Genomic DNA, 14,350 nt, shown 5'->3' on the forward strand with positions numbered 1-14,350 from the left:
TCCATATCCAGATCTCAAAACTGGAGCTGCGCCAAACATCCTTTATAAAAAAATATTCCTCAGACCTGCTTGAATTTGATGATGGGTAAAGAAAACAGTCTAATACCAGGTGCAAATAAAACACCCAAAAACTGAAAGTCCAAGTCCAACCCATAACCCCTTTGGAGGCCCTAGCCAGAGGACCGAAGGCAGAATGGCAGATATCGAGATGGGCATGCGGCGGCAAAAGCCACTCCGTCCACATAACCGCGGCCGCCTGCTCACGCGCACCGCCACCCCCACCACTTCGCCCTCCTCTTCCTTCCTTCCCCGCCGAACTACCAACCCACCCCGCCTCCCTCACAAAACAGCGCAAGAGCAGGCGCAGTCGCACGCTCGAGTAAACTACTAAAAACGCGCAGAAAATAATACCGAGAGAGGAGGAAAAATAAAAATAAAAATCCCCAAAGCCACTTCTCCTCCTGCTCTCCCTCCCTCCCATGCCCTCCCCTCGCCGCCGCCGCCGCCGCCTCCGCAGCCGACCAGAGAAGTAGGACCACCGGCGGGCGGAGCCGTGGCTTCCTCCGGAGCCGCCGCCGCTCCACGGGCGCAGGCGGTAGCCGACGCGGAGGCGCCTTGTGACCTGTGACCCCTGATCGGTGGTGGGCGGGGCCGGTGGACGGGTGGGGCGCGGGCGCGGGCGATGGCGCCGGCCAAGAGGAAGCGGGCGGCGGCAGCGGCCGCGGCGGCCGCAGCCGCGGCCAAGTGGAAGGTGGGCGACCTCGTGCTCGCCAAGATGAAGGGCTTCCCGGCTTGGCCGGCCATGGTGAGTGCGTCATCTAGCTCCTCTTACTGTCCTGCTCGCTGATCTGCGGCCTCCTGCTAGCTTCGGTAGCCTGGAGTCCGGGGATTCTGGCCTCCTGGGCCATGGGCGAGGGGTTTTTCGCTTAGGGTTTCCTGGGGGGTTGGACAACCGGGACATGGGGCTGCGCTTAGGCCGGTTCTGTCAAATCTTAGGTTTTGCCACGGTCTTCCTATCCTGATTTGGCCATCTTAGCTGCTAATCTGTGCTAATTTTGTCGTCCTGTTGCTGCATAGCACAGGGACTTTGTGCAGCTAGGGTTTCGGTTGCCACATGTTCAATAAAGATAAGATCTTTAATAAAACAAACTCCTTTCTGTTACTTTCTGTTGAGCTTTATGGTGTAGGGGCTAATTTCTACTGCAATTTTTGACCTAGCTTGGTTCAATTCTTGGTGATTTGCTTGTTGCTGTCTTTTGGTCCAGATTTGGAGTTGCTGTTGATTTATGGCAGGGGGATTGGGTAGGATTTGGGTGAGTAGGGGGCTAGGGGCTACCTTTCCTGTGTTTGGAACTTTGGATGTGTCAGTAAGACTTTGGCTCAGTTTGATCTATGGATTTCATTACTTACAGATAAGGATTTTGTTCTTAGTGATTTGCTCTTAGTGCTTGCCTGGTTACAAACTTACTAGTACAAAGGGGAGATGCTCTTGTCATTTGTGACAGAGTTGACAGGTTTCCTTGGTAGGTTCCACATGTGGAATTTAGCATCTGACGATTTCATTTTTCTTCTTCTGTCTACTATATATACTCTGTGTAGTACTTCCTCTGTTCCAAATTGTAGGTCGTTTTGGCAAATCTGGATACATAATTTTTGCTATGTATCTAGACATAATGTTTATCTAGGTGCATAGCAAAGCTATGTATCTAGATTCGCCAAAACAACCTACAATTTGGAATCAAGGGAGTAGATATCAGTAGCTACTTTTTTTTGTTGGTACTAAAGAGCGTTCTGCTACTAAAATGAGTCTTAAATGTTCTCTCACGTTAAGTTCAGATCAAGGCATGGTTGATGAACTAATGAAAGGTGGCCTCTCCTTATGTTAGGAGTCCCACAAGCAGTGCCATGTGCTTAGTAACTTGATTTACCTTCTTCAGAGTTTGTAGAGTTTTCTGGCTCCTCTATTGTTAGGATGTCTCTGCCTGTTTGCTGATAGAAAGTATCCAGTTTAATTTGCTAGCACTCTATTGAGGTTTCTTTAGTTTTTACTGCTCATTTCTGTATAATTTCTTCTTTCACTTCAACACTCTTCTCATTTTCATCACATTCGTCAAACCACTGCACATGTATTATCAATCCTTGTAAGCACAGTACTGTAGTTGAACATATAAAGTTGATAAGTCTTCTGTTTAGTTCCTGTGATGGAATGCTTGATAATGTGCCATTCCTGTATTCCATTCCATTGTATGAAAATAAGTATGCAATTGTTTTCATTAAACAGATTAATTTTTGAAGTTAATTTAAAGAAAAAAAATCTGGCAAGCCATGTGTTTTGTTTAAATTGACCACTACTTTTTGCACACGTCAAAATATTGCACATCCAGGATTTTAGAAGACTACAAAAGCTGGTCCTGCGTGTACTATTCTTTACTATTTGCTTGAAGAGTAAGAGAAAATGTAGGGCTCATATTGCTTTTACTTGGATGTATGTGTTTAATTTGAAATGTGTTTGCAGAGAGGGCAGTAGGGTGAGTAGGCCATAACTTGGGAGAACATTGGTATTTCTTAGGTTCCATCTCCATGTGTGATGTTTTTGGGTCATTGGCAGTCTCGCTTTGGTTGGTACAGGAATGTCAGGGGATGTATTTAAGCCAGTGTTTGCTGAAATGGTTGGTATTTGGATGGAATCAAGTGCATTGACCTGTGTTGCGTTGCAAAATGCAGCTCCCACAATTCCTTACCTGAACAAATAGAATGGATTGAGAACCTTGGTTGAGCATCTATACTTGCTATATGTTGGCCATTCTTATGATTGGTAGCGTACTACTGATTATTTCTTCACTGCTGATTTGATAGTTTGTTATTTCTTGTTTACGTTTTGCCCACATTAGCTAAAATGCTTAGGGTGTCGGAACTCCTGTTACAATTGGTATCCTTGCAAATTTCTCATCCTGTATTCATTTATAGGCATACTGTTAACTTTTTATCTGCTCTTTGGCTGATGTAGACATTTTCCTAAGTGTGATTAGGGTTCCGAATAAATTCATTTTGCCTGAGGTTTTATTTTTGACTTTAGCTAGTATATAGCAGACTTATTCTTTCTATTTCCCCATACTTTAGGTCTGGCTACCCTAGTAGGGGGCAGGTGTTCATGTCAGCATGGCTGCATGAGATATTTGCTTGTTTCAATTTTGATTTTACACTTTCATAAGTTAGATTTATCTTGAGGAAATATGGAGAAGTATTTTCATTTTGTGAATTTTCATACTGTTGCAGATAAGTGAACCAGAGCAGTGGGGCCAGTCTTCTGCTAAAAAGAAGCCACTGGTCTATTTTTATGGTACTAAACAGATGTAAGTGCTTTTTTCTCCCTGAACCATTCTCATTTTTATTTGAGTTTATGAGTTACCTTGTATCTTCTGAACATCATGTTTTAGAAACATCCAAGTTATTAGCTTATATTCATACTTTTTTTGTAGTTCCTCAAATACTGATAATCAAGTGTTTGGTTCTTTTATGAGTTGTTCAAACATGATCTGTTTACTTGTAATTGCTTTCTTGGGATATAATGTGGTTTTTTGCATATACGTCTTTCTTGAAATAAATTAAGTTGTTAATAAGCCACAGTAAATCAGACATTATTTGGGATAGTTAATGTTGATATTAAGGTTTAATATTTTGTTCCCTTACTGTGATTGGCATGTAAACTGTGTAGTGTTCTTGCTCCATGCCTTGTATGCTACGTGTTATGGGCCAATGAGGTTTGCTGCACAATTCATGTTGGGTACCTGTACTCCAAACAGGGCTTATAATTATCTCCCTCTAAACAAACACACTGACCTGTTCTGTTTTTCATTTAAATTATGAAAGTGCCCTAGTTAATTGCCACATCAAAGTCCCTGATCCTAAGGTGAAAGGTTCCTTGAGTTGACTTGGGCTATTTGGAAATGCTGATCAAATCAAGCTTTCAAGCTAATCGAGTTCACCCACATTTGGCTTTGGAGATCCCATTTTCCACAAATAGGGTAAACAAACTGCCTAAAAGTCCCACTTTCTTGTGTTGGTTCATTAACAAATTGAAGTACTACTGTGTATTGAGGGAACCTGGTTGTAATTCGTTGCCTGTATATGGTCCCTGCTACCTGCTGAGTGCTGAGAACCTACAAGTTTGGTTGAACTTGAAGATGTCCCTTGAACTCGCAGTATGATTAAGCCAATGCAAAATTGACCAAGTCGGTAGGAAACCTAAAAAATGTTCATCATAAAGATATTCCCTGGAATGACCTCATTATTCCACAATAATGATAGTGCTTCAGAGGTGGCAGGGCTTGGGGCCTAGAAATAGAATACATGCTAACTATTTGAAACTCTGATTGTGAGGCTATTGCTCTATGGAACTCCCGACTCCTGAGGCCCTATATCATTATGGTTTTGTGCTTTCGGTCGGCAATATCTGTTTTTTAATTATTATTCCTCTAACGCGCATGAGAGCCGAGTGTTATTTGTTATTTCATCAAAGAGAAGTACACGGTACAACACGAAATGCACCCACATATATTTTTCTTATCGGCGAGGAGACTAAGTAGGCAGAGTAACAATATTACTGCAAGCAATCATTGCTCTCTTCCTCCACTTCTCCCTCTTGGCTGTGGTCTGCATGCTGCTGTGCGCAAAATTTGTAGTATGGAACTAAATTACCTTATGGAGAAGCCTGCACTTATGTATGGCTCTTACTTTCTTCTGTTGCAGTGCTTTCTGCAATTACACTGATCTTGAGGCATTCACTGAAGAGAAAAAAATGTCTCTACTTGCCAAGCGACATGGTAAAGGGGCTGATTTTCTGAGAGCAGTTGATGAAATAATTGAAGTTTTTGATTCTTTAAAAGAGAAAGATAAGAATAAGCTTGAATTGGCTGATGATGAAGTAAAACCAGTTGTAGAAAAGCTTGCTGAAAATAATAGCGGCATAGATACTGAAAATCTGGTCAATGGATCCAACACACATAGTGGTAAAATGATAGAACATTTTATCACTACCAGGAATCCTGACATGGTCAATTCTGATGGACCTTCTGTCACTGTAAAGGGTGGCGAGCCCTGTGTTGTAAATTCTGCTCCTGATGAGCCTACTGAAAATGTAGCCATCCTTGATGAAATGAGAGAGATTCCTTTGTGTCCTAATTCATTTTCAAATAAGACAAGGGATGCAGAGCCGCAGAATTGCTATACACGTAGTAGGGTTCCATCGCTGCGGAAGTCAAGAAGTTCAATAAGTGTTGAATCAAGAAAAGCTCAAGGTTCTGGTAAACTTTTGGATTGTCAAAGTCATGCAGAGGATGACAAAGCCAACTCAGGTGCTATTTCTACATCAGATAATGTTTTGTTGCATTCTAGTGTAGGCACCTTCAACAAATCTGTAGCTTTGGAGACTATTAGCAGCAAGAGAAAGTTGAACTCTCCTGTTAAGGTGGATAGTACCTGTAACAGTGAAGCATCTGAAAACGGAGCTTCAGAGACAGAATTGAAATCAAATGGTACATCTAATCTTCCAATGGACACTGCGGTAATATTTAAGAGAAAAAGAAACGTAGACAGAAAGCCTGTTACACATTATAAAGATTGCACACCACCAAACAAAGGTGAAGAATTGCAGGCTGAATACAGTGAAATCCTTCCAGATTCTCCAAATTCAAAAAATGAAGTGAATAAGTCAGATGGAGATGAGCACTTGCCACTGGTCAAAAGGGCAAGGGTCCGAATGGGAAGGTCTCAATTGGAGGATTCACCAATTGATGATATCGATGTTTCTAATAAAAAGCCAGAGATCGCTATAGCTGCTGACAAATGTGATATGCATTATGCACCTGCATTACCTATCAAAGATTATTCAGCTGATCAAGTTGCGGCTGTGGTAAATACTGATTCTAATCCATCATCCAAATTTGATATGCCCATCCTATCAGGGGAAGGTCATCCTTCTTGGAAGAATAAAGAATACCATCCAAAGATTTTGGCATTGGATGTTGAAGCTGCTTTACCTCCATCAAAACGCCTTCATCGTGCCTTAGAAGCAATGTCTGCTAATGTTGCTGAAACTAACAATAGTATACCTGAAGTGACAGGACGCAGTGGTATGGTTCTAGGTTCATTGTCAACGGGAAACAACCATTCTAATATGTCTGCAGATGCAGTAGCCACTGTATCTAATAAATCTGCAATAGTTCAAAGCCCTGGACCTTCTTTGGACACAGAGTTTGTGCATAGTCCATCTGGCAAATATACCTCTGAATCAATTTTACAAAATAATGCTGTTTCTGATTCTGCTTCAGTTCCTTCAGAAGCAAACAATCATGACAATCATATCATGACAAAAGGCGATATTTGTGAAGAAACCCATATGGATAGCAAAGCTGTCAATTGTTCCTTGGGTTGTAATGACCTGGATAATGATATCCGTGGGAAAACTTCAGCCTTTTGTATGAAGTCGAATGAGCCTTCTCTTGATGTTACACAAACTACATCTGTACCTGACCGGTTATCTTCGTCTTTGGAGAAAGCTAGTGAAAATGTGGTGACAGTCGATGTCAAAGAGACAAGACCATTTGGCTCAGCTGCCTGTAATGTTGACGGAACTGATGAGCCAGTTGACCATGCAAGCAACAATGTGATCACCAATGCTATATGCCATGGTGAGATTGTTATAGCGGAATCTGTGAACAATGTGGGGGATACGGCAAGCAACTCTTCGTTGGCTACTAAATCATCCAGTATACAATCTGATGCGGACACCCGGACATCTGAAGTGTAAGATCTTGATTTTTATGCTTATGTTACCATTTATTTGTTTGTTTACCATGATGTGTTTTTCTATGCGCATGTCTTTCATTGCTATTCTACAATTTTAGTGCTTATGCTATTTCTGTTTTCAACATGCTTTTCCAAAGTTTTGTTACAATGGGCCTTTTCATTTTTTGAATAATGTTAAAGTTGATTATTCACTGTAGATGTTTACTTTTGAAATTCATTTGCAAAAATAGGTCTATGTCATGGTTAACCTAGGAGAGTACCAAATATTCTTTATCATTCTGCTGGCATGTAGGTAGGGTAACCTATGTATTTACATGGTTATATGAAATAGCAATTCTTCTGTATTACATATTGGATTGCTTTCACTTGTTAAAAAAATCAAAATTTTATCCTAAAAGTGTCCGTTGTATCTTTTGTCCAAATCCGAAATGTGCATTGACCAGAAATAATAAATATAGGATTTTTTTTTAAAAAAACACAAATTTCCCTATTAGATGATGATGGGTGCTATCAACCTACATGCTTTTTGTCACAGTATAAAAGCAGGGGTTGGGAGTGAAAATATTGCAATTATTGCACTTTCCTTTTTAAAAGCTACACTCATTTCCACTGATGGACATACATTTTGAAATGTTGCTTCCCAAGAAGGAAGGGCAAATACAATGTTAATAAATGGAACATGTTTTTTCCCCCACTTCAATCAAGCTGTGACGCAGAAGTAAGGCTGATGTTCTCTTATGTGAATTCTGAATGCAAGATCTACAGTTTTTATGGAATATTTGTTAGCATTGTAGATTAGGTGTTGTCTTGCTGTTCGGATCTTCTTATCTTCCACGTTGGTGTTTAAATTTACAAGGCAGCCTTCTGAGATGGCATGACTGCCCTTATTTTGTCTTGCAGGCACACATTCTCATCTTTGGCATTAAAAGAACTGAACCACAGAAATCTAAAGGACAAGAGCACTTCCCCAGATTCAATGCCAATGAAAGAACTTATAGCTGTTGCACAAGCTAGAAGGTTCTCACGATCAACTTCCTTTCCAGATAATAACTTCTTAAATGCCAAATATATTCCTGAAACATCAGTAAATACACCTCCGAAGGAAGGATTGCAGAGGCAGTTGTCACCTTCAAATCGGATAATCAGGTCCACCTCTGCAAATGATAATGTTCATTCTAGGAGTCCCTTTGATAGTATTCAACAGAAGAAATTAGCAGGGCATGATGAAGGCAATGTGGCACGAAGGTCTTTCAAAGATTTCCTTGGTACAATGACGAGAACAAAAGAAAGTATTGCACGCGCAACACGTCTTGCTATTGAGTGTGCTAAATTTGGCATTGCTGGTGAGGTTAGACCTTGCATCTCCTCTTTTGTTTCAATTGTTCCCCGAGAACACTTTTTTTGTTGTCCTTCATCCATGTTCTGTAGCTAGTTTTTTCTTTCAATTTGTCTTTATTTTTTTTCTTCTGGAGTTATGATATGTAATTTCTTTCATTGATATACTGGATTATTGGCGGACTGATTAGCAAAGGTTGTTTTCTTATTCTGTTGGTGATTTGATGTTCTGTATGCCAATCGCTAGCTCGAGGAGCAAGCTTTTCATTGTCATGTATGTAGCTAATTCCCAAAGTGAGTCATCTATGATAGTTCTCACTTTCTTAGACATGATATAAGAAGACTTATCATAAACTTGAGGATTTGGAAATAACAAGTGATAGTCCTTCCAGACATAGCACTTCTGAACTCTAGTTTAGTTTGTGAAATTTATGTAAACATGTATGCACATTCAGCTTAGCATGAGAAACACATGGCCTTTCATTTCATCCACCAAAAGTGTCATCTATCAACATTTTCTGATACCTTTTCTTTGTTTGACTGTCTAGGCAATTGACATTATCGTTGAACATCTGGAGAAGGAATCAAATTTATATAAGAGGGTGGACCTCTTCTTTCTTGTAGATTCAATAACACAGTGCTCTCGCAACCAGAAAGGCAAGTGTATAGTCTTCCCAAATTTGGCTAATTTTTTTTGTTACAATGGTATTTATCCTACCGTTACAAATCATGTAGGTGGACCTGGAGATGTATATCCCTCTCTTATTCAGGCAGTTCTACCTCGAATACTCTATGCTGCTGCGCCCCCTGGAAACTCAGCATGGGAGAATCGAAAGCAATGCCTCAAGGTAAGTGCCTTTGATGGTCTGGTAGAATAGATATCATGTGCAGCATTGTCATTCTTTTGCCTCATACAAGTTTAATGTTTGATTATCAGGTTTTGAAACTTTGGCTCGAAAGAAAAACACTTTCAGAGTACGTCATCCGTCACCATATTAGGGAAATTGAGACTATCAATGAGGCGTCATTTGGAAGTTCTCACCGTCCTTCAAGAACAGAGAGAGCTCTAAATGACCCTTTGCGTGACAATGAAGGAATGCTTGTTGATGAGTACGGGAGGTATGGTGCTATCCCTTTTCTGTGTTACTGGAATGTAAATTGGTTTAATCTTTATGGAAGTATGATAGTTTTACATGTTTGTGTTGTTTGCATGTTACAGTGCTATAAGCACTGACTTTTATTTGTTGTTTACCAATTCATAAGAGAAATGATGTATGGGGTTCAACCTCTTTCATGTATTGGATTGGATCATTTGTTTTAAGTTATATGCTATAGTGTCATAAGTTTCCATTTTTTCTATTGTTTCTTGCTCTATGCGTATCAATTAACTATTGAAACGAGGACCATATGAATTGACTGGCCATAAAATGAGAAACTAGCTCTGGTAAGCCTGATTAGGGTATCCCTACCCTATATCCTCATCATGCATGAATTACTGTTCTGTGATTTGGACCGGTGCTCTCATGATTTTTTTTTGCTTCCTAATGCATTCTTCTTGGGATTCTCTTGTTGGTTTATTAAGCTGTGCGCCATTGTGATTTGTGTGCTATACTGCTATTTGACTTTAGATCAGCTGAACAAAGGTAATAGAACTATCACTGGAATATAGGGGAGGACTTAGAAAGTTGCTTAAGACTAAACAATCACTAGTGAACACCCTTTTATAATAGATATGGAACACATGGTAGAAAAATATGTGATGATGTGCTCTGGTCCTTGCGTGATACATGCGGTGTGGACCTGCATCTGTTGCATCCTGGTGCCAAGGGCATTTGAATTTGACCTTATTAGTTTAGCAAACCAGTTAGCACATAGAACATGCAACACCATCTACTGGCAAGTGTTTCCTAATTTCCTCTGATTTCCTCATGGTTTTTGTCTTTCATTATTTTCAACAGTAATGCTGGTTTTCAGCTACCCAACATAATCTGCACAAAAGTACTTGAAGAAGAAGATGGAAACTCCTCTGAAGATAGGAGCTTTGAAGCTGTTACACCTGAACAGGATGCTCCAGATAATGATGACAATGAAGAATCTCAAATGCCTTTGGAGAAGCATCGCTGCATTCTCGAAGAAGTTGATGGTGAGCTTGAGATGGAGGATGTAGCTCCACCATCTGAAATTGAAGTTACCACCAAATGCCGACCAGAGCATAGTGGCACCAATTCTACAGCATCTGATCAACGCCCTTCAGACATTGGTCCTCTTCCTGTGGATAGGCCTCCATCACCTCCGCCATTGCCATCATCTCCTCCACCTGTGCCACCTCCGCCACCTGCCCTCATTCCCCAGAGTGCGCAGATGCAGCCAAAATTACAAATGACATCTGATCCCATTGGGCCACATCCTCCAAGAGCTACATATGTATGTATATTTTGTTCCTGTGCAAGAATTTATCAGATTATGCAATCATAATATCATGTACTTAACAGGTGCTTCTTCTTTTTTCAGAATATTCAAAGTCAACAACCACATTCTGTTGAGCACCCAGGTAACATGAATCCTTCTGTTGCACCATTGCCGCCTCCACCATTTAATAATTCCGGATATGGTGGGCAATCAAATCAGATTCCACCTCCCACACCGATGGCACCACTCAATCCTCCTGGTCCCCATAGCAATTTCCCTGCACCCCCAGCACCATACCATGGAAATAACTATCATCGGCCTCCAACTACATCAATTCCTAATGAAGGATATCATATGCAACCACCACCCCCTCCGCCGCCTCCAAATCAATTCCCTCCTGTGCCACCAGAACACCAACAAAGGCCACACCACTGGGGTAATAACTGCCCTCCGTATCCTGAGAGATATCGGTACAATGGACTTGATCGAGGTCATCACAGACATGACAGAGGGCATCATGGGCATGACAGACAACGTCATTTTGATGATAGAGGATACCACTATGATGATAGAGGATACCACTACGATGATAGAGGCCATTACTTTGATGATAGAAGACATCATTTTGATGATCGAGGGCACCATTTTGATGAGAGAGCTATTATTAGGGGGCCAATGCACCATGAGGCTGCTGACAGGGGAAGATATGCTTTTCCTCCAGGTACTCTTCTTGGCACTGTTGCGAACCTTTATTTATCATGGTCTTCATGCTGGAATGTGACCTAAAAAATGTCTTCCATTGTCAATTACAGTTCCAATATTTGCCATGCTGTTGTAATTTTCGGACTAGTGCAACCATTGTGTAAACTTGTTCTGTTAATGCCATTGCTGTACCAATTCGAGTGGCATGAATGAACAAGTTTTGCCACATGAATTGGTAAGGCAGTGGCATAACGGAACATGGTTTTACAGTGGTGGCATGATTCTAAATATCACAAAAGCAATGTTGAATCCGTAATTGACAGTGTCACAATACACTTTTATCCAAAAAAGGGATTTGCTAATGTTTTCTCATGAATCTACTGTTGTTTGTTGTATGATCATCTGCAACGAGCACTGAGTTGATTTGGTTTGTTGTTGAGTCATATGCAGGACCTCCGCCGATTCCAGACCATTTGGAAGGTCCACCAGCCCCAATGCACTATGGGCGACCATCGGATCCTCCACCAGGGCCTTGTGCAGGCTGGTCTAGGCCCCCTAGGATATCTAACTATTCTCCCTCCAGACATTCTATGGAACCTCCAGTTTCACATGCAGCTGGTGGTATGTTACATGTTGCTTTGATATGTTTCATAATGCAATCCATTTTGATGAATTTTTATTTTTGGAGAATCTGGTTTTCTTGTATGGAATTGCTGTTATGGTAGAAATTTTCAGTTTAAGTCATAAGCTTCAGTTTAGAAAACAGAGAGGGGAGCACTTTAAATCACAAGCTTCTTGTTGATTCATCTTGGCATGCATTGCTTCGAAATTAGCTTACAGCAGCAGCCCACTAATTCTAATTCGTGTTACTTAACAAAGATGCATTTATATCATTCGAATGTAGAATGTAGCCTCCGTCAGCAGTCCATTATTCTAATTCCTGTTACTTCACATTTAAAAAAATCCTGTTACTTAACAAAAGATGTACTTATATCATTTCCATTGTATGAGATGCTAATATACTGTTAGGGGGCATTCGAAAAGAAAGTATCTTTAGATTCTCTTGGTGAATTAAAAACTGTTGACGCTAAATGTATCTGTCATATTGCAGGACATGGTGGCTGGAGACCACGATAACATTTTGTGAAATTGAAATGGTATGCTATTTGTTCCATTGGCATTGCCTGATTGCCTTAGCCTTTTCTGCTTCATCTGACCTCCTGTTTCTTTCAGGTGCTGATGCTTTTGTTAGTATGGTTCTGGAAGACTGAGGTCTCTCCACCTCAGGGTGGAGGCACCGGCGAGATTCTCCAGGTTGTACATATGTATCTCAGGATTGCTCATGGATGCGGAAGCGTAACGCTGTTGTATCCTTGGGGTAGACTGTCTGGCCTCACGGATTGCTGAACTGTAGGGATAGGGTATCTTGTATCAAGCGATTGTAGCCTTAGATTGTATTTGTTAGTGCGGCGGTCTTTGGTTTCATCTGGAGGGACTTCATTGTTGATGTCCATTTATGAATGCCTCCTGGCAGACAGCATACTCTGATGACTTACTGAAACTGTTTGATTACAGCGTATATAAGCCAAAGAGTGAATACAAATCATTTTCCCCTTGCCCCTTGCACTTGCCGGAGACTACTCTCCTTAACCCTCTTGCACCAGCTGAAGATCGCCGCATGCATTTGGTTGTCAAACCGTAGACAACAGCATTCAAATGTTCCATTTGTACAGCACAATTTTCGTGTATAGCAGGTATGGTAGGAACTGAGGACCAGCCATTGATCATCTCTTCGTATTTTTAAGGAGTGCACACATGATCTTATGTTACGTACAAATATAGTTCCATTTATCTACTAAGGTCAAGTAGACTCTTAAATGCAATGAATGTCCAAGTAAACTGATATAAGCCCATAAGGAGATTCCAGGAGCTTACATTACATGCAATGCCAACTTGTCTGGTTATCAAACTTTCAAAAAAAAAAACTTGTCTGGTTATCACAAACCCATGCATGACCAAAGAGCCACTAACCTCACCAGCTACAAGTGCTGCTAGCATGCATGTAAACAAGCAGGTCAGGCCATGGCTGAACAAGGTGGTGGCCCTGGCTTGATGCATGCCACCGGCATGAAGCACCTAATTCAGACCATGCACCGATGACCCCGGGGTCACTCCTACTCGTCTAGTTGTGCACGAAGAACCTAATCCAGGCCGTGCAGGGGCTGACCCAACTACTACTTGAAATAACGGGCATCTTTATATATATATAAACATGTCGCACGCCGCCAGCGAGCTAGAGAGGCCAGGCCACAACGGCGCCGAGCAGCAGCAGGCGGCTAGGCCAGAGATGGCGGCCTCGGCGACGCACGCCGCGGTGCTCGCCGCCGCCCTGCTCCTCCTCCCGTCCCTCCTCGCGCCCGTCGCCGTGGCGCAGCCGGCCAAGGGCGCCAAGGCGTTCTGCATCAGCCAGTTCGCCATCGCCAGCCAGGCGTGCTCCATCCTGCCGCCGAGCCCTCCCGACGAGCATCAACACGACGACGACGATGACGACGAGCACGAAGACGACGAGCGGCGTCGTGACCGCGACCGGCACCGTCGCGGCCACCGCACGGCGGCGATCGGCCTCTCGTCCCTGATGGCGAGCAGCAACGGCAGCCAGCACGGCGCTGCCGTCGCCGCCGTGAACCGCACCGGCAGCCACCACCACGGCAACCGCACCCGTGGCGGGCACGGGCGCAGGCGCGGCCGGGGACGCGGCCGCCTGCGGGACGGCGACGACCAGCACGACACGGACGATCCCGACCACGACGACGACCACAGCGGCGACGATGACCACAGCGGCGATGACGACCACCACGACGCCGACGACCCCGATCACGACGACGACGAGCATGAGGACGACGACGACGCCCACCACCACGACACCGACGACCCCGACCACGACGATGACCACGACGATGAAGACGACGACGACGACGATGACGATGACGACGACCACCACGACGAGGAGCTCCGGGCGTACCGCGACTGCTGCCGGTGGCTCAAGGAGGTGCAGAAGGACTGCGTCTGCGAGGCGCTGCTGCGGCTGCCGCCGTTC

General features: G+C 42.8%; 1 protein-coding gene across 3 annotated transcripts; it reads left to right on the forward strand.

Annotated features, from left to right (window-relative positions):
- Nucleotides 1–279: 279 nt before the first annotated feature.
- On the forward strand, nucleotides 280–12,879 carry LOC120652304 (protein HUA2-LIKE 2-like). 3 transcript variants are annotated; one of them, XM_039930080.1, is made up of 12 exons: nucleotides 280–805; nucleotides 3,277–3,353; nucleotides 4,750–6,804; nucleotides 7,708–8,155; nucleotides 8,691–8,799; nucleotides 8,878–8,990; nucleotides 9,080–9,261; nucleotides 10,101–10,566; nucleotides 10,654–11,272; nucleotides 11,704–11,874; nucleotides 12,365–12,410; nucleotides 12,487–12,879. In XM_039930080.1, exons 1-11 carry the CDS (start codon nucleotides 683–685, stop codon nucleotides 12,388–12,390), a joined length of 4,389 nt encoding a protein of 1,462 aa, XP_039786014.1. In that variant the 5' UTR covers nucleotides 280–682; the 3' UTR covers nucleotides 12,391–12,410; nucleotides 12,487–12,879. The 3 variants fall into 3 exon arrangements, 2 of the variants coding, with proteins under 2 accessions (XP_039786014.1, XP_039786015.1); XR_005666516.1 differs by having other exon boundaries at nucleotides 294–805; nucleotides 11,694–11,874; XM_039930081.1 differs by lacking the exons at nucleotides 280–805; nucleotides 3,277–3,353 and adding an exon at nucleotides 3,879–4,025.
- The last annotated feature ends 1,471 nt before the right edge of the window (nucleotides 12,880–14,350 follow it).

Source organism: Panicum virgatum, chromosome 9K (genome assembly GCF_016808335.1).
Source record: "Panicum virgatum strain AP13 chromosome 9K, P.virgatum_v5, whole genome shotgun sequence".
Classification (NCBI taxonomy): Eukaryota; Viridiplantae; Streptophyta; class Magnoliopsida; order Poales; family Poaceae; genus Panicum; species Panicum virgatum.